The sequence below is a fragment of the Equus asinus genome, chromosome 4, assembly GCF_041296235.1.
Source record: "Equus asinus isolate D_3611 breed Donkey chromosome 4, EquAss-T2T_v2, whole genome shotgun sequence".
NCBI classification, from domain to species: Eukaryota; Metazoa; Chordata; class Mammalia; order Perissodactyla; family Equidae; genus Equus; species Equus asinus.
In genome coordinates this window covers 117,738,982-117,758,622 of record NC_091793.1, presented here as the reverse complement: position 1 = coordinate 117,758,622, position 19,641 = coordinate 117,738,982, and the positions used below count along the sequence as shown (strand labels likewise).

The 19,641-nt window shown below is 37.6% G+C and overlaps 1 protein-coding gene across 7 annotated transcripts in view; it reads left to right on the top strand.

Annotated features, from left to right (window-relative positions):
* Positions 1-19,641, top strand: part of ZNF385B (zinc finger protein 385B) — a 387,462-nt gene that overhangs the window by 94,897 nt on the left and 272,924 nt on the right. The window contains exon 1 of one of the 7 annotated variants that reach the window (XM_070508198.1): positions 12,468-12,758. The exons of 5 other annotated variants lie outside the window; for them this stretch is intronic. In XM_070508198.1, the coding sequence (XP_070364299.1) occupies positions 12,734-12,758 (25 nt within the window). In that variant the 5' untranslated portion in view covers positions 12,468-12,733. Of the gene's footprint in view, positions 1-12,467; positions 12,759-19,641 lie in introns of those variants that run through there. One more of the 7 variants, XM_044768630.2, reaches the window with a different exon arrangement.

Genomic DNA, 19,641 nt, shown 5'->3' with positions numbered 1-19,641 from the left:
ATTTACAATCACTCCCAATAAAATGAAATACCTAGAATATACACTTAAAAAAACATGTACAGGATCTGCATGCTGAAAAATTACAAAATGCTAAGGAAAGAAACCAAAGAAGACCTGAATAAATGGAGAGACATCTCATATTCATGCAATGGAAAATTCAACGTAGTTAAGATGTCGATTCTCTGTAGACTGATCTATAAATTCCAGGCAATTCCTATCAAAACCCCAGTGAGATTTTTTGTAGAAATAGACAAGCTTGTTCTAAAATTATATGAAAAAGCACAGGCCTTAGAAGAACTAAAACAGTCTTGACAAAGAAGAATAAAGTGGGAAGACTCTCTACCCAATGTCAGATCTTACTATATAGCTAACTTAACTGAGACAGTGCTGTTTTAGTGGAGGTATGGACACATAAATCAATGGAAAAAAGTAGAGAATCCAGAAACAGACCCACACACATATGCTCAGTTGATTTTTGACAAAGGTGCAAAGTAATTCTATGAAAGAAAGATAGCCTTTTCAACAAATGGTGCTGAAGATATTGGACATCTATAGGCCAAAAAAAAAAAAAAAAAAACCCCACAGAGAACTTTGAACTAGACCTCATACCATACACAAAAATTAACCCAAAATAGATTACAGATTTAAATGGAAAACATAAAAATATAGAAGAAAATGTCTAGGACCTAGGGCAAGTCAAAGAGTTCTAACTTGATACCAAAAGCATGATCCATAAAAGGAAAATTGATAAATTGGACCTCATTCAAAATTAAAAACTTTTCCTTTGTGAAATATCATGTGAAGAGAATGAAAATAAATATAAGCTACGAATGATGGAAAATATTTGCAAACCACATGTCCAACAAGGACTAGTGTGTAGAATATATAAAGAACTCTAAAAACTCAAGAGTAAAAATGAAATCCAACAATCCAATTATCAAATGGCCCAAAATAGGAAGAGATATTTCACTGAGGAGGATGTACAGGTGACAAATAAGCGCATAAAAAGATATTCGACATCGTTAGTCATCAGGAAAATGAAAAAGAAAACCACAATGAGATTTCACTATATACCTATCGAATAACTAAAGTAAGAAATAGTGACAACACCAAATGTTGGCTAGAATGATGAGAAAATGTATTATGGATACGTTGTTGATGGGAATGTAAAATGGTACAACCACTGTAGAAAATATTTGGGCTATTTCTTATAAAACTAAACATGTAATTACCATTTGACCCAGCAATTATACTCTCGGGAATTTATTCCAGAGAAATGAAAACATGTTCCCACAAAAATTTGTGCGTGAATGTTCATTGCAGCATTATTTGTAATAGCCAAAAACTATACACAACTCTGTATTCGTTTCCTAAGTCTGCTGTGACAAATTACCACAAACTTGGTGGCCTGAAACAACAGAGATGTATTCTCTCGAAGCCTAGAAGTCTGCAGTTTGGCAGGGCTGCGCTCCCTCCCGGGGCACCGTTCCTTGCCTCCTTCACCTTCTGGTGGCCGCCCTGGCACTCCTGGGCTGTGGCTGCATCACTCCCATCTCTGCCTCCACCTTCAGACCACCTTCTCCCACGTCTGTGTCTTTTCCTCTTCTGTCTTGTTTCCGACCTCCTTCTGCTTCTCTCTTGTAAGGACGCTTGGCTTTGGATTTAGGGCCCCCCCCCCTAGATAATCCAAGATTATCTTCTCATCTCAAGATCTTTAACTTAGTCTCATCTGCAAAGATCCTTTTTCCAAATAAGGTCACATTCACAGGTTCCCAGGATTTGACATGGATATCCTTTTTTTTGAGGAAGATTAGGCCCGAGCTAACATCCATGCCTATCTTCCTCTACTTTATATGTGGGACGCCTGCAATAGCATAGCTTGATAAGGGGTGTGTAGGTCTGCGCCTGGGATCCAAACCAGCGAACCCCGGGCTGCCAAAGAAGAGCATGCAAACTTAAGCTCTATGCCAGTGGGCCGGCCCTGACATGGATATCTTTTGAGGGTGAATTCTTAAACTAACTGTGGTACATCGATACCCTTAGAATACTAGTCAAATAATAAAAATGAATGAACTACTGACACTCTTAACAAGTTGGTTGATTCTCTAAGGAATTATGCTAAGTGAAAAAAGTCAGTCCCACAAGGTTGCATGCTGTCTGTTTCCATTTGTATAACACTTTTGAAATGATAAAATTTTAGAACTGGAGGACAAATTAGTGGTTGCAAGGGGCTAGGGATGGGGGTAGATGCCAGGAGGGAAGTTGGTGTGGTTATGAAAGGTCCACATGAGGGATCCTGTAGCAGCAGATACACAAACCTGCACAGGTCACAGACACACACATACAAATGAATACAAGTAAAACTGGGGAAATGTTCTGAATAAGATTGGTGGCTTATATCAATGTCAATATCTTGACAGTGGTATTATTCTATAGTTTTAAAAAATGTTGCCATCATTGAAAGCTGGCTACAGGGATTCAAGGGAACTCTCTGTATTATTTGTTACAATCGCCTGTGAATCTCTAATTAATCTCAATAAAAATTTCAATTAAAAAATCATAGTAGAGCCCAGCCCCCTGGCGTACTAGTTAAAGTTCTGTGCTCTCAGCTTTGGCAGCCTGGGTTCGCGGGTTCAGATCTTGGGCACGGACCTATTCCACTCACCAGCCATGCTGTGGAGGTGTCCTACTTCCAAAAAAAAAATAGAGGAAGATAGGCACAGATGTTAGCTCAGGGCTAATCTTCCTCAGGAAAAAAAAAAAAATCAAAATAAAGGTGACCACTTAAAATGCCCATCTTCTAATAGCATTATCAGAGATGATAAAGAACACAAATTTCAGGGTTTTGCTTCTTAAAAATTATCAAGTATCTACTTTACAGAGATTAATAAAACACACTATTTTCTTAAGTGTCAAGAGAAGAGAGATATCTAAATAAATGAATGACAATATGGTATGCTAAAAACAATGATAGATCCACATATAAGGTATATGTGGCAGAGAGAAAAGGATGGTTAACTTTACAAAGGTCAGGGAAGGCTTCCTAGAGGAGGTGATATTTGAGGTGAATATTCAAAGATGAGTTTCAAGTTATTCAAGGAAAAACAACATTTCAGGCAGAGGGGAGAGCAGTGCACATGCATGGAGGAATCAATTATAGTTTATTATTACTGGAGTGAAGGATGATTGGGGAAAAGGAGGAAGATTCCTCTGGCAAAGTAGAAAGGAGCTAGGACAGAAAGAAGAGTCTTCCTTGCCCTTTGGCAACAGAAGTGTAAGAAAAATACGGCTGCCCAAACATACATGTAAAAAAATATCAGCGACAGCTGCTGGAATTCACAGCTCTCACAAGTTCTCTTTCTATCCACTCTGGTTTATGTCAACCAGCAGCCTCCCCGTCAAGTCCAGACATCCCAGCTTAGGTGTTGCTTCCCAGGATATCACATGACTGCACAGAGATGATTTTCCATGGCCTACATACAGCTTCTCAAGTCCAGATAAAATTGGCCACAGTTACTCTCTATGTAGGGTGGCTAATGACCCTCATCCTGCCGTCTGCTATCAAAGGCTGAGACCTATTCTTTATCCTGGCTGCCCACTGCTGTAATATTTCCCCTCCAGCCCTATGCCATTCACCATTCTCATTTTCTGAGGTGGATCTGTACTCAAGAAATTTAAAGCAATTGATGTGTGATGACTGATAATCGAACCGAGTGGTCCTCAACATTTAGCATGCATCAGAATCACCTGGAGGATGTGTTCAAATGCAGATTGCTGGGCTCCATCCCCCGACTTTCTGATTCAGTAGGCCTGGGGTGGGGGTGGGGGTGAGGGGCTGAGAATTTACATTTCTAACAAGTTCCCAGAGGATGTGGAAGTTCCTGGTCTTTGAGAACACCAAGCTAACCGATTGAGGAGGATTTATACCCAGAAAAGGAGCTTCTTACCTTAAATAAATTTGTAATTGGGAATTGGCCAGGAAGGAGAAACGTGGCCTTCTTGGGCTCCTTGTCTTCCCCTAGGGCATTCACTCACTCGTGGACAGAGAGGGATGATGTCATGGGAATAGAGTGACAGCCCCCCATCCCCGTCAACCAATCCCCACCCCTAATCCCAGCATCCCTGGGAACTTTACAAGCCACTCTGCACCTCCTACAGTATTATAAAGACAGTGAAGGCAGACCGAAAGGCTGTGGTTAAGTGGATGACTGATGCCTTAGTTTGTGCCAATATTGTGCTAAGAGGGTCATCTCATTTGAATCCTCACAACAGATTGACGAGGAAGGTACTGCTATTATGTACAATGAGAATGAGGAAGAAAGAGGTGAGATAACAGCTGGAAGAGGCAAGGCTGGGATTTGGAGCAAGTCAGTCTAACCTGTGGCCTGATTCCTCACCATGGTGTTATTGCCTTCCATCTATGGATATAAGTTGGGTGGGGTAGAAATTGCCTGGTTTATGCTTATTGATTCCTGCTCCATCAGTGTACCTGATGTGGAAGTTGAATCAGAAACAGAGACTTAAGTTCTCTCTGGATGCAGCCTGTTTGTGTGGTCAGACTGGCTTTTTCTGTTCAGAGGCTTTCCCCACATATCAGTCAGTGATACGTGATGCTCTGTACCCTTCCCTTCCCATCAGAAGCAGGTAGCTCACCAGATAGAGTAATAAATGTTAATTTTACATCTTATTCTCCTTATATCCTCAAGGAACGTTTGTGCCTATCATGGAGAATCAAGTCGCCCCAAGTATGATGATGGGGAGGACTGATTTTATTCTGGAGATTTTGAGATCCATATTTCCTCAGAATGAGGAGGGCTGTCTCATAGGGGGTGACCTCTGATCCTGCCCTTGGCAGTGGTTTGGCACAAATAATGTTTAGAACTATGAAAGGTAAGGGCAAGAGCTTGGAGGTTCTGCTGAATTGTCGTAAGGGAGACACATCTGTACTTGATTTGAGGAGTCAAAAACCCCCTCCTTGATTGGAGGTTATCATGAAAGACTGAAATAATGACTTTAGGCCTCAAATCCCAACAAGATAAGTATGATTATCCTCACATTGTAGATAAGGAAGGAGAATGAGAGTGATTGAGAGGCCTTTCCGAAGGCCACACAGAGATTCCAAGTTCAGGATCTGTCTCACAGTCTACGTTATCTCTCATTACCTCTCATAGCTTTTTACAACAAATTCTTCACAAAGTAAAAATGAAAAGAATTCAGGACTATTTCCTTATTATCAGTGTTTGGTTTTTCCAGTTACATACTGACTAACATGCCCATTTTCTCTCTCACCTTCAATTAATTCCAGAAGAATTTCTAATCTCATTGAGGTTAAGCTTTTAAGACTAAACAGCAGTTAGTCAAGCAAAGAAAGTGGAGAAAAGTGATTCGAAGGGAGTAAAGAGAAGGTGTAATATCTGAAACTGAGAAAGAGCTTGACATGTACAAAAAGCTGAGATGTCTGTGGCTGAAACTGAGTGAGAGAATTAGAAAGACGGACAGGAGAATTTGGGAAGGAAGCAGAAGCCTTTAGAAATTTTTTAAAAATTTTATTTTAATCATGATTCTGTGGGTCAGACGTTGGGGCTGGGCTCAGCTAGGTGGTTTTTGTCCTGGACTCACACAGCTGCAGGCAGCAGGCACATCAACTGGGTTGGAAGTTCTAAGTTGGCCTTACACACGTGTCTGGCATTTGGTGGTGGCTGTAGGCTGAACTGCTCTTGCCAGTAGACTGTCCTCTTCAAGGAGGTTACAGAGGTCATAGAACAGCAAGAGGGGAAGCTGCAACCACTTGGTTCCGTTGGTCAGAACTAGTCACAAGACCAGTCCAAATTCAAGTGGTGGAAAAATAGGCTCTGCCTCTTGATGCGAGAAGTGGCATCTTTTATTTGACCTTAGGAATTTTGAACTGAGTTTGAGTAGATTGTGAGTTGAGGACACTTTAGGGGCAGAGTGGAGAGGATAAGGATGATAAAACCAGGGGACTTTGCAGCAGGAAGTAGAGGTAATGGTTTGGAGGTGTGAATGGAGAGCAAGATTGTAACATGGGTTGTCAGTTGGAGCATCATGTAGCATGTTCTTTTCTCTATTGCCATTTTCTGTCCTTCTCTTTGATGCCTCTTGGATCCTTCAGGATTCTCAGCTTTTTATTTTCCCCGTCACTTCTGAGGAGAGTCTTATTTTCATTCCTATTATCCATTCAAGGAACAGCTTCTAGGGTCAGCACCGTGATAGATAGGTAGTATGACTATTGAAATATGTGTGTGTGTTTTTAAATACATAGGCCAGATTTCTCATATTCCGTCTCATTTATATTTAAAATGTAAAATTTGTGCTCAAAGACATTTTCTCAGACATGTTTGAACTTTAGAAATTAAACTTGAAACTGCAACACTATAGCATGGCCACGAGATGGTGCCACAAGCATATTGAAAGTAAGATATTTCCCTCATTCCAAATCCCACATTTTGCTGGAATTTATTAGTGAGAATGGAAAGCAAAGAAATACTCATAAAGGGGTGAGGATATGTGTGGTGGGTAAGAGTGTGTAGGCAGGAGCATGCTTATTCGACAGACTTTTTAAGCATCTTCTATGCATTAAGCACAATCTATAGGGAAGATATTGGGGTGTGTGTGTGTGTGTGAGCATGTGAAAGAGAGAGAAAGGACTATGGGGAAAATTTTTCTCCAGTTTTCAGGAACAAAAATTACTATTTAAGTATTTTAATATTGCCCCCATTTGTGAAAAATTGTAGTCCATTTAAGAGATATTAGATATGAACATAAATAGTTAATGAACAAACAGGTTGGTGTGATAGATACTGAGAAAGGGCTAGAATTCATCAATATGATAATGTCTTTTACTTTTTCAGTAAAAACATATGGTTTTAAATGCTTGCTTTTTCTTCATTTTTGATGAGTCAGTTTGCCATTTATCATCTAACCGGGAAACATTTTGTAAAGTACAAGTACCACTGTGAAAGCATAACAACTCATTGATAAAGGACCAGTGAGTTTCTACCAGTAAGGGCTCTAGGTAAATAAAGCATTTCATTGTAGAGGCTGGTGGGTTAAGTTATTTAAAATTCACTTATTTCCTTAATTATTAGTCCATAAAAATCTTTTCATGGAATGATACTTATATAGACCATTCATTAGATAGTGCCCATATGACTTCCTATAGTTTTCCACGAGGGGACAGACACAGACGGGGAAAATGTCTTGGTCAGAATATGCCAGATTGGTCCTTGAAAAGAGGGCATGTGATTTCCTTGGTATAAATCTCAGATCCCTATGAAAGAGTCCAGGAATTGTCTTTTACTTGGAATAATTCAGACCCAGTGATGATACAGTAGAAGGATATTGATATACATTTCCAACTCTGTAAGTTTCCAAGTAGTTTTCAAAATCCTATTTTTATGCTTCCAAATAAGAATAGAGTTAGTGCCCCACATCCATATTCCCTAGGCTAATTTAATTGAGGTTTATCTTGTAGAGCTTATTGAGGTTGAGGTTTCTTATGAATGAGGGTAGAACAATTTGGAAATAGGATAGAGGCTGAAGTTCTAACTCCAACTCCCCAAAATGCTTGGATATAGAGCCCCAGGCATTTTGGATGCTGTCAGAAATCTAGAACTACACCAAAGGTACAACTGAAAAAGTCATTCTAGAACAACTACGTATTCTGTGCATGTGGTTTAAAAATGTTAAACATGAGTGTCAATTATATAAACACAGATCTCAAAGGAATCGATATATAAAGGAGTTTGAATGGAACTTTCAAAAAACAAAAGAATTAGGGGCTGGCCCCGTGGCCTAGTGGTTAAGTTCGCGCGCTCCGCTGCAGGCGGCCCAGTGTTTCGTTGGTTCGAATCCTGGGCGTGGACATGGCACTGCTCATCAAACCACGCTGAGGCAGCGTCCCACATGCCACAACTAGAAGGACCCACAATGAAGAATATACAACTGTGTACCGGGGGGCTTTGGGGAGAAAAAGGATAAAATAAAAAATCTTTAAAAAAACAAAAAAAACACAAAAGAATTAAAAGGAGTGTTTGGCCCTTTTCTGGTGAAGGACAAATAGACTTTGGATTTAAGAATGCTTTGGACTATGAACTTTTACATAAATCCTATGTATTAACAGATAAATGTTCCTTCATATCAAGTCTTGGTGTTTTTTCTTGAGGAAGATTAGCCCTGAGCTAGCATCTGCCACTAATCCTCCTCTTTTTTCCTGAGGAAGACTAGCCCTCAGCTAACATCCGTGCCCATCTCTACTTTATATGTGGGATGCCTGCCACATCATGGCTTGCCAAGCGGTGCATAGGTCTGCACCCAGTATCCGAACGGGTGGACCCTGGGCTGCCGAAGAGGAATGTGCGAACTTAACGGCTGCACCACCAGGCCAGCCCCTCAAGTCTTGGTGTTTAAAAACCAAGTACTGACACCTTTCAGTGTGGAAACTGAATCTTAGGCAATTATAGTAAGTGTTTGGGTGGCTGAGTGATTTGAATCATCAAAGGCACACTTAAAATCTTGGTGTTTTTTTTAGAAGTGTTACCTATTTTAAACTCATCTAGGGAAAAAGGCTTTTGGTAGCTGGCTCAATAGGAATTTAAAATTAGTGAATTTAGTTTCTCCCTATGAGATGAATGTGTTGTCTTCCTGACTGACCAACTTTCTTCTCACAGAAATTCTACTCTCATACCTTGACAGCATCACAGCCAAGAAGACTGCTAAACATTGTTCCAAGTTAGGCATTGCTGTGTGGAATGTTACAACTGACCAGGGGATTGGTGTTCATCCTTGGCACTTATGGTTTTTCTGGAGCTGGTTCTTCAGGTAGCTGTGAATCATGGTGGGCTGGTTATTGTAGTTTGTTTATGGGCTGTGTGTGATGGCATTCATCTCTTGTTGACCTACTTCATTTCAAGAGGCTGTCCTCTGGTAAGCCTGCCTTGTAACCCAGAGATCCTGGCCTGTAGATGCTGGAAGTTAATCTGTTCTTATGTAGACATGACGTAAAAGCTATGAGGAGATGTGGATTTTGATCCTGGGGAGTTATCCACTCTATGGGATAGTCAGTTACTTTTAGAAGCTGCCATAATTCTGTCAAACCACCAGGGCACTGGTGGTTTTCAGTTGTTAAAGAAAGTATTCACCAAATTGTGTTGTACTGTCAAAGTGAATTAATGTAGTTTCCTTCTTCACCTGGAAAATGACTTCATGATCATATTCTAGATACTAAGATTAAAGCCACACGTTCCACTATACTTTGTACAGAGAATAGGAAGACCAGTGTTCTCATAAACGCCTCTGGGAGGCCTCCCCATTGCAGTCTGGGCCCCAAAAAGCACTCAAGAAACACTTTTATTTTGGAGGAGAGTGCTTATAGTTTTTAATTTTTTAAAGAAAAAATGTGTATATTTAAGGTGATGCTTTGATATACAGAGTTAATGATTACAGTCAAGCTAATTAACACACCCATCTCATCACATAATCACCATTTTTGTCTGTATGTGTGGTAAGAGTACCTGAAATCTACTTTATTCGCAAATTTCCAGCATTCAATGCAGTATTGTTTACTCTAGACATCATGCTGTACCTTAGATCGCTAGACTTATTCATCCTGCGTAACTGCAACTTTGTAGCCTTTGACCAACATCTCTTAGAAGATGGTGAATGTTTATAGGCCCAAAGTCTTAAGTCTCATATCAACACTTTTCTATGTTAATGTTCTTTAATGTACTTACTTCAAAAAGCATTTACTTGGGAAATACATTCATAGGAAAACTCCAAGTAAACACAACATAATATTCATGTTTCTTGGGAATAATCTTTTTAAAAATTGGTTTTAAAGTTAAACAGTTTGAATATCAATGGTAAAGAACATAACTACATTTTTTTTCTACAAGTGATTTTGAAGAATTCCTACATCAAATAGTATACAGCATATAAAAATAAAATACAGCCCTTTACTTTATAAGGTAGTTTATTTTTTTGTTTCTGCCATTCTCACATGTGATGTTTAACATCATTGATGTTTTTTTTTGGGGTACAATGAGAAGAGGGTGAGATAGCTCAATGTTTTATGCCTCATTCTGAAAATACATTTTTCCTTTTAAAATTTCCTTTTGAAAATTATCAAGTGGTTGCTAAAAGAAATATTTATGTCAAGTGCCTTTTACATTACTGGGTATAAAGTAGGTGATCAATGAGTGGTTGATATTATTATCATTATGTTTTATTTTCCTGATGCAATAATTCTGAATGGCTTCTTCTTGCCTTCCATTCCCATGCCCTAGTTTTGCCATCTTGCATTATCGCCACATCTCTGCTCTACTGTGTGTCTCAGTCTTCATAGCACCTTCTTTCGTACTTTTTGCCCATCCTATAAAGCAATGTTAATCTCCAAATCTCTTACCCAAGCAAGAGAACACTTCCTTAGGTACCATTTTCCAATCCATAGCCTTGTAACATTTAGGTAAACCTTTCTACAGGTCCACAATCTCTTACCTACAATTCCTGAAATCCATGAAAATAAGAAGGTTTTGTAATGCATATTGATGACAAAATCTGACCTGAACTGATGTGAAGTTAATAATAGTCTTCATTTATCCCATCAAGTATGAATATGCACATGTTTTACTGCAGAAGTATTAGCGTGTCTAGTTATAGAGTGTTGCCCCAGACGCCACTGGAGGCATTATATAACTCATGGTGTATGCAGAGTTCTCCTTCTAAAATCTGAAAACATTTGAATTCTGAAGTGCATCTGGCACCACAGGTTTTAGATAAGTGATTGAGGACTTATAATCAAATATTACGGTTTCTTTTTAAACTTTTATCTTATTAGTAGGGAGCTGCCTATATGGGAAGAGTTTTAGGTACGTAATCTCTCATGGACGATTTTCTAAGAAAGAAAAGTACAGAGAGAGAGAACACTGAGCAATTGCTGAATCAGTCAGTAATGGCCAAAGCCAATGTTCGTAATACATTCAAATGTCGTCCTAGGGGCTTCATGAGGCACAAAACGAATGGAGTTCAGGCAGCGAAGGTAACTACAAAGGATAAGTGCATTTTTCTGTGACGTCGGTATACATACACACACACACACACACTTGCCTGTGTGTATATCCACTCATGCATTTCTATAACTGTCTCCAAGGAAAGGTGTCTAATTAGCAGACTGTAAGGTGTCAACTCTACACATAGGGACATGATGAGGATACCCATGGGAGTGCCATGTTTAACGTTGCTCTAGAATGCTGTGTTATGTGAACGTATGTTGTTGCATATTGCTTTCTTTTATACAGATGTTTTAGACTGTAGACTCTACTAAATGTGGCACCTAAGAGATAGCAGTGTTACTAGAACTGAACACGGTCATTTACAGAAGATCCTCAAATCAGGAATTGCCTTTCAATAAAGGCAATTTGCTCTGCCTTTAGAGTTTCACTGAGAACCTAAAACCCATTAAAAAAATCTGCATAGTACCTTAAATGTGTGCTTTATTAATGCTGCCTACTAGGAATTTCTTCCACTTATTTTTGTGATTTTTTGATAAATGTTTTATGTCCTTTTTGCTTTGCACTTTGCATCCACACATCAAAGCTCTACATCTTGTGATCTCAAATCATTGCTGCAACTTTCTGGGCTATAGCTACCTTGTGCCTTTTTAAGACTATGTCAACTGGCTCTTGCCTCTTATATTTCAGTAACAAAAGAGGAAAATTGGTGAAAGGTAAAGGTAGAAATCTGGGGGTGGCTGGGATGGGGATATATGGATCTAATGAGCTATAGACTTTTTAAAAATAATAAACAGTCAAAGACTATGATGTTAAATATATTCTCTACCTTGTATGTTTATTTTCTTGTGACACAGAATACATTTAAATCTTTATTGTTTAAGAATTTGTCTTAGAGTAAAATTGGTAATATTTTGCCCTGGTGCTAGCATAGCCCTGCACATTTTTACTGTCATTATTATTTTAATTTAAAAACAGGCACTTAGGGGTTAAAGGATATTTAACTTGCTCTTTAATGGACATCTGTGTCAAATATATGGAAATTTTGGGCTTATAATTATAACAGCCTCTAGTGATTTCATTTGTCTATGGAGAGGTCCCAGGAACCTACAGCTATTTTGATTTTTGCAGCTTTTATCATAAGTCCTTATAATATAGACTGCTGATTTCTTCTCTGTATCCTGCTCATTGTTGAAAAGCCAGAGCTATTTTTAACATTTACACAATTTCAATAGATGATTCTTCATTCCATAAGGTTTGGTGCTAAATCTGTGGAGCCTTTCATAATCATATCCTTTTTGTGGTTTGCTTGAATTTGATCACAGTGGCTGATTTCATGCATTGATAATGAAGGCTTAGGTTGCCTGTTTCTCGGCATAAATCCACCTCAGACTTGTAGGTTGACAGTGCTTCTGGTTTCAGCACACATGGAGATGTAGAATTGAAATTGCTCTGCTTTCTTTACAAATGACTCAGAGTGTGCTTGTCCTTCCCTAAAATGTTGCCAGCGTGTAAAGGATTTTCAATGAGCAGTGCAATAAGCCAGCATCTGGGAAGGTTCGGAGCTGCACTGATATAGCGTGCACTGTCACACACATAATCAGAGCCGAAGCCAAGTCTCGGTAGCACCGTGCTTTACACTGGTCACATCCTGGAAGTTTTGTTTATCCAACTTGGTTGCTCTTGAAGCTGGTGAAAGCCCTGCCAGGATGTGGAGTGGACTTCCTAGCAGAGGTGAGCATTTTTATTCTGAAACTTGGATGTTGGGATCTGGGCTGGCAGTAACACATTCTTTTGTATGCTGTGTTGAACCCTGTAGAGTTATCAATTGTGTGTATCACGTTGTGCTGACAGATCCAAAGGGACAACACTGAAGAGCAAGATATATGATTCTTTAATTTTATTGGGAAGTGAACTCCTTCAGTGGGTTTGATAGCATTCTTTTCTTTCTGTGCTAGCTGTTTGCCGAGGACATCTTACCAGTAGGTGACTTCCTTTGCATTTTAAACATTCAGAACAAGTCAGTGATATTATGTGATTTGCTATCATTACTGAAAGTAGGAAATTAGCAGTGTTATTATGTGCTTCAAGTATATAAAAAAGGCTATGAACTAAATGTACTTTGTAGAATCTTTGACATGAAAAATATATAGAAGGAAATAAGTGGTGTTTATGAGATAACTAAGAAAGTAAGGAAATGGATTACATACTGGAGTTGACACCTTGTTAAGCTTGATTTAATTGTTAACAATTAAAAGTTATGACCTGTCGTGCACTGGACAACCTATAATAATTGCTTTCTAGAGATGGTAGACTGCATGAGAGAAGGAGAAAATTAGCAGCATTTCTTCATAAAGCGTTTTAATTAGACGTGACGTTTTAAATGTAGCAGACTTCATCATTTAAATGTAAATAAAGTACTGACACTCACCTGGGATGTTAAATTACTAGATCATCATGCCCAGAAAGATCTGATGTGGCATTATAAGTGTAGAGTATTTGAAAGCCAACTAGATAAGGGCAAGCTCAAAGTTAGCCTCCGAGTAGATGGAGTCCTATTGCTCAGGCTTGCTTATGCTCTTCTAAACTCTAATTCCTGCACGATGAGAAGCTGTTTCTAAAGAAGAAAGGACTGTGAGAGTTATGATGTATTCAAATAGCAGTGTGCGTATTAAGTGCATGTTTAGTATGTTAGGTCTGCAGAGAAATCTATTTTTATTTGATTGGAAGCTCACATGGCACATGGGGTGTATATATATATATATATATATATATATATATATATATGTGCATGTGTGTGTGTATGTATGTGTTTTTCCTGCTAAATTTATTTGAGGCAGCTGTTTTATAGCTTTCAGCTCTAAAGTTATAGATAAGTGTGTATTTTCTTGACAGAAGATTCGAGAACCCCGTTTACTGCCGGTACATGTAAAGCTTGGCTAAGCAGACGCATCAGGAGTGAGCCATTTGTGTTCGCCAATCTGTCTCAGCAAGTCCCAGGGCCACTATCTTGCTAGAAGCCACTGTGTGCTTTTGAAAGCATGAAATTAGTTTTATACTGAGCACATGGTTTCTCATTTAGCAGCTCTTTTTATGGTAATGGTCAATTTATGGTTCACTGCCAGAATTTCGGTGTTCTGTCAAAGCTGATAGCTTGTGCTAAGGTGTCTCCATGAGATAAATTTTTTAAAAGTGGAGGTGGGGGAACCTAATTAGACCCTCAAGAAGAGATTCTTGCCTTTTACCTAGTCTACTTTCTGAATGCATTATCATTTGTCCAAAGTTCCTTTATATTGTTTAGTCTAGGACCTACAGGCTTAAAGTTGCTAACATTTACCACTCTAGACCTTACTTGATGTTGATGTAGGACATCAAAGAGCTATTTTCTTAAATGTAAAGTATCTGTTCGTCTTTTTGCAATGCATTTGTAGAAAACTACTCTATTAGTGCTGATCATATTGTGCAATTCATCATTAGGCTTATCTACTTGTTTGGTGATATATCCTAGAGCGCCCACTGTAGGAGAGAGTGCAAGGCTTTTGTAGATTTTATAGTTGATATAAACTAACCATACTTTATAATATATATATGTGCTATGAGGAGAGTTGGTTAAGGAATAAAATTAAACAGTCTGAAGATGGATTAAAAATGTTGAAAAATGTCTTCTTTCATACGACTGTCTCATCTTGAAAAGTAAAAGCTCTCAAATGCTAAAATTATAGAAATATTAAAAATAGTTTTTATTTGTTTCCACACAGTGATAATAGATGAAATGCAGTTGTAAATGTTGTAAGAATGATTTCCTTAGCTTTCTCTTTCCATCAGAAAATAACCCTTGTTGAAAGTTTTGCTGGTCATAATGCATTTTGAAATAGAGGTGATCAAAATTAACTACCAGGACGTTTGATGAAGTATTTACTCATGTGTTTATTCTTTGCGTGGTAATAATGGATATATACAGGTGGATTAGGGTGCATGTTGGAATGGTGCTATTATACTTTTTCTTTCATGTGGCTTTGACAATGGAACTGAAAACACTTCTGAAATCTTGAATTTCCTGATTGTTTTTTCTTGTTAATCCTTGGATCTTTGCCTAGGTTAAGTGATTTCGTATGATCGAGGATTCCAGGTAAAATGGTATTTATTGAAATGCAAGGATATAATATGTGCCATTATAATTAGAAGATTTTTCTGTTTTTAGATGAAGCATAATTTAAAAAAATCTTTTTTCAGTTCTTTTGGGAATGTCATGTCACAAGTCATCATCAGATTGTCTGGGGAATTTTGTTTTAGATTTTGCCTTACAAATAAGTATCTCATATTTCTCACTTTCCCAAAGCCCATGAAACAAATTGGGTTTATGGGTTGAGAATTAGAAGGTTAGAAGGTCATTGAGATTTTCTCTTTGAAATTTCTGAGGATGTACTGTTTAGTAACTGAAACCTTTAAAGAAGTTTTAGAATGTCAGAATTCTCTTAGAATAGTGAGACTTGTCATATTATGTAGATCATAGAAAATTCACAAGAGGAAGCAAGGGGTAATTTAGTGTATCTTCCTGAAGTCTTAGCAGCAATTTCTCTTTCACAAGAAGAAGGATTTAGAAAGTTTTTATGAAGATGAGAGATTGATGAATCTCAGTGATTAACCTGTGTCTTTTCACTTTTATATTGAGATAGGAATCCTGAGTTTCCTTCAGCAGATTTTAAAAATGATTAGTTATGAAATGTAGCAGATGCAGTAAACCTGCTTTAACTGAGAAACATGATTGCCAAATCAAAGTACTCGCCAAGTTCATTGGGCTTTCCACTGTCTACTTTCGATGATCAGTGTGCGCTATTTGTATAGTTTGTAGTTTGTTTTGAGGTATGTTGCTGTAGTGATGAATAATTTTTAGTGTAAGTATGTCCTATGCACAAAATTCGAATTCAAGAATGTCCCAGCTGAAATGCAAATTTGACTGGATGTCCTGTATTTAATATGGAAACCCTACCTGGTTTCTAAGTAAGAAGGTGAGCCTCCAATAATTACCTGGGAAATTGGGTCTGCCAAAGCCAAAATGGAGGCTTCACATTCCTGTAAAAGCAATCAGTTTCTACTGTTAGAGTTTATGCCTGGAAACTCCTATGATAAGAAAGTTTCCATTTGAGAAACAAAATGGCATAAAAAAATAGGATTGATGGAGCAGAAATTATGAGTAAGGATATGAAAGCCTTCTGTAATTACTGAGATAAAACAATAAAGGCAGCACCTTAAATAATAGCTGTCAGTAACATTTTAAATAAATAATAAAGAGAATTATATAATTAATTTCCAATTGTTATCTCTTGCCAACTAGATCATTTTCAGGATTGTCCTCCCTCAACATGTTTGAGATGCTTATAAATTAATTTGTTTTGTTGTAGTTAACACGCATAATGAGAGGTCCTTCCCTCAATGCCCTGCTCTACCTCTCCATGTGGACTTTATTAAAATATTCATTGTCTTTTTGATCTTAAGACTCACATTTTTGACTCCCACTTCCTAGGTTTCTCAGAGAGGCAGAGTAACTGGCAAACTTGACTTAGAAGAAAATTTATGGAATCCTTTAATTATTCAATGCAACATAGTTGAGTAAAATAGAATAGAAACAATATTTATTGTTTACCTACTAAGCACCTCATACAAAATCAAAATATTTATAAGCAGGTTTTGTTGAATTCTCAAAACTTTATAATATATTAATGTAATACCCATTGTATAGACCTTAAGCTATCTATCAAAAACCTCTCCCCAGCCCAGAGTTACTCCAAGTTTACTCTCACTAGAAGAGAGTAGAACATTCTATCTTGGCTCTGAATGTCACTCTTACATGTCTGGGCAACCTTCCCACATGAGAATAAAGGAATAAAAGTTCATTTTTCTTCATTTCCCCTAAGGCTGTATTGTAAAATCCTCTTTGCTCACACAGCCTTCTGCGTTAGCTTTCTTCTCTCCTCTTACTTCCTAACATGTCCCTCCACACGCTATTTTTGTAAATATTCCCAACAGGAATGACTAGACATCAGTGTATAATTTGATTCTCAAAATGAGAAAAAATATATAGTGATGAACTACATTTACTGCAACAGAATTTTGAGTTAGGCAACCTTGCAGTTGATAGTGAATAATGTAGAGGAGATGTTTGGAGTAATTTATTCAAGCCAACTTTTTTGTACCCCAGTCTAAAATGCCACCTCAGTTCTCTCTCTGTCAGTCATGTGACATGTCAAACCAGGAAACCTGTTTTTAACCCAAATTGATCAGTTGAATGTGAGAGCAATTAACCCAAGATTTAGAAATAGATTAACTCTACCAACCCAATAAAGAACTGTTTAATAAGCCATTCTTTCAATTAAACAGTACCTTCCCAATCATCTAATTTATTTCTCAATGTCTATTGTTCTTTAGGACAATTCTAATTTACTTCCAATTTTTTCATGTCTATTAATGATGTACTGCTATTTCAATCTGATTATTTTGGATCTCAAAAGATATTATTTTTTGCCTCCCCTCATCAATCTGTTGTCCACTTTTGCTATTTACTATTTGTAAAATAAATATTACTGCGTTATGCTTTATTTCTTGTAACTGTTTAAAATTATATTGGTAGTCTTTTCTAGTATCTAAATTATGCTCTTTGGGAAAGGACTCTGATTCCTCTTTACATTAAGTATCACTCTATTCTAGTCTCCATGTCAGCTCCAATGTCCTCCTACTTACATCAATCCTATTTGGCTGTGTGATCTATTTGTTATGGCAAAATACCAATGTGAATCCATAATCTAAATTTCAATCACTAAATATCCTCAAAAAACATTTTTTTTTCTTTGAAATTGTCCTCAAATTTTTAGAAAAAGCACTGGTGGGTAAGTTAACATTGCTAGTAGTTTGAGGGACTCTATTTCTTTTAATTTCCCCAAAGACAAGATTGCTCAATAGCTATATTTTCTTGGCAAATGGCAATTGAATGATAAATAGATGCCTCCCACAGGGAACACCTATTCTGTCAGAGTGAGAAGACATCTGTCTTCTAATTCCGTCTGGGGAGTCTACCACACCACTGGGGCATTTACCCAAACGTCTTTTTGCTGACATTTCAAAATTGGTGTGTGAATTTCACTTGGAGATCTACGGTAATTCTAATTCTAATTATTTTTTCCTGTCTTATTCTCTCTTTGGTAGTGTTTGTTTTTAGAAGATAATAGAGGAAATGATTTTACATATAGAAACCTTCTGTTATTTTTAGTAAGTTAAGGTGGTATTTCTTTGTTCAAGGTTTATTGGGCGATACTGGAAAGGGGATCCCAAATTTTGAAGAAATTTCGAAATGTTAAGGAGTAAGCAGATTCTGAAATGAATCCACAGGGATTCTTTTCCTGGCACTTTTCTACATTTTATGTATTTTTATTGTTACACATTGAATAATACTGTATTCACGATAAATTAGTCAGTTCTTGCTTAACTGGAGCTTTCCGATTTTGCGTAATTTAGGTACACAACCACTTGTATGTAAATCAAGGGAGCAAGCAGTGGATGTCACTCTGCGTACACAGTAGTTAGACATCCGGTAATGGGGTAAGGAGAAAATAGGGATGCCTTGGAAATGATTTCTAACACGTATGTCTTGCTTCACTTACAACTGATTTAACCAGCATTGGATCCCTATCTGCAAATTTTATCATCGTTCTTCTTTAATCAAGTGAATGCAGTAAATAGTGTATAATAGGCTTAGTAATAATAGCAGTGATAGCTAACACTTTCAGACTAACTGCTATACCAGACCCTTTACATGTAGAAACTCATTTAATCCATATAACAACCCAATGAGTAAGCAATATTATACCTATGTTAGAAGTAGAGAAACTGAAGTACAAAGAGGTTAGGTTACCTGCCTAACATCATCCAGGTAACTCAGCTGGGATTTGAATGCAGGCAGTCAGGCTCCAGAATCCATGCTTTTAACCACTGCCCAAGACTAGCTCTCTGTAAGACATTTAACAAAATCTTTGTTGATATCATTTTGTGAACAAAATAGAAAACTGTTGACTGAAAGATAATGTAATTTAGTAGATTTGTAACTGGTGGAGTGCCTATACCCAAGTGTACCTGGCCAATATTAAGTTAAGGTAAGGGTCTAGGACTCTGCAGTGACTTGGTGAGAACATTGATGACCTGGTCATTAAAGCTGTAGATGATATGAAGTTGAGATAATAAATACATAGGAAAATACAATTAATATAAATCTTGATACCTAGGCCACACTTTGTGTTAAATATATCAGAATCTCTGGGAATGCAACCCAGGAATCAATATTTTTAAAGCTCCCAAGGTGGTTCCAATGTGTAGCCCCAGTTAGAAACTCTGTTTTTAAAAGGATGGACCAACTCCAACATGGTCAATTTCAACTACAGTAAATGGAAGAGAAAGCGAGAAAAGATGTAGGAGTATTGATGAACTATAAACTCATATATGAGTCAAAAGCATGACACGATTGCTCCCCTCAATCTTAATGGTATGTTAAATGAGATTAGAAGAAATAGAGTATCTGTAACAATTAAGTTTGCTCAACTTGTTAGAGCATGCCTGGAGTTTGGGAGAA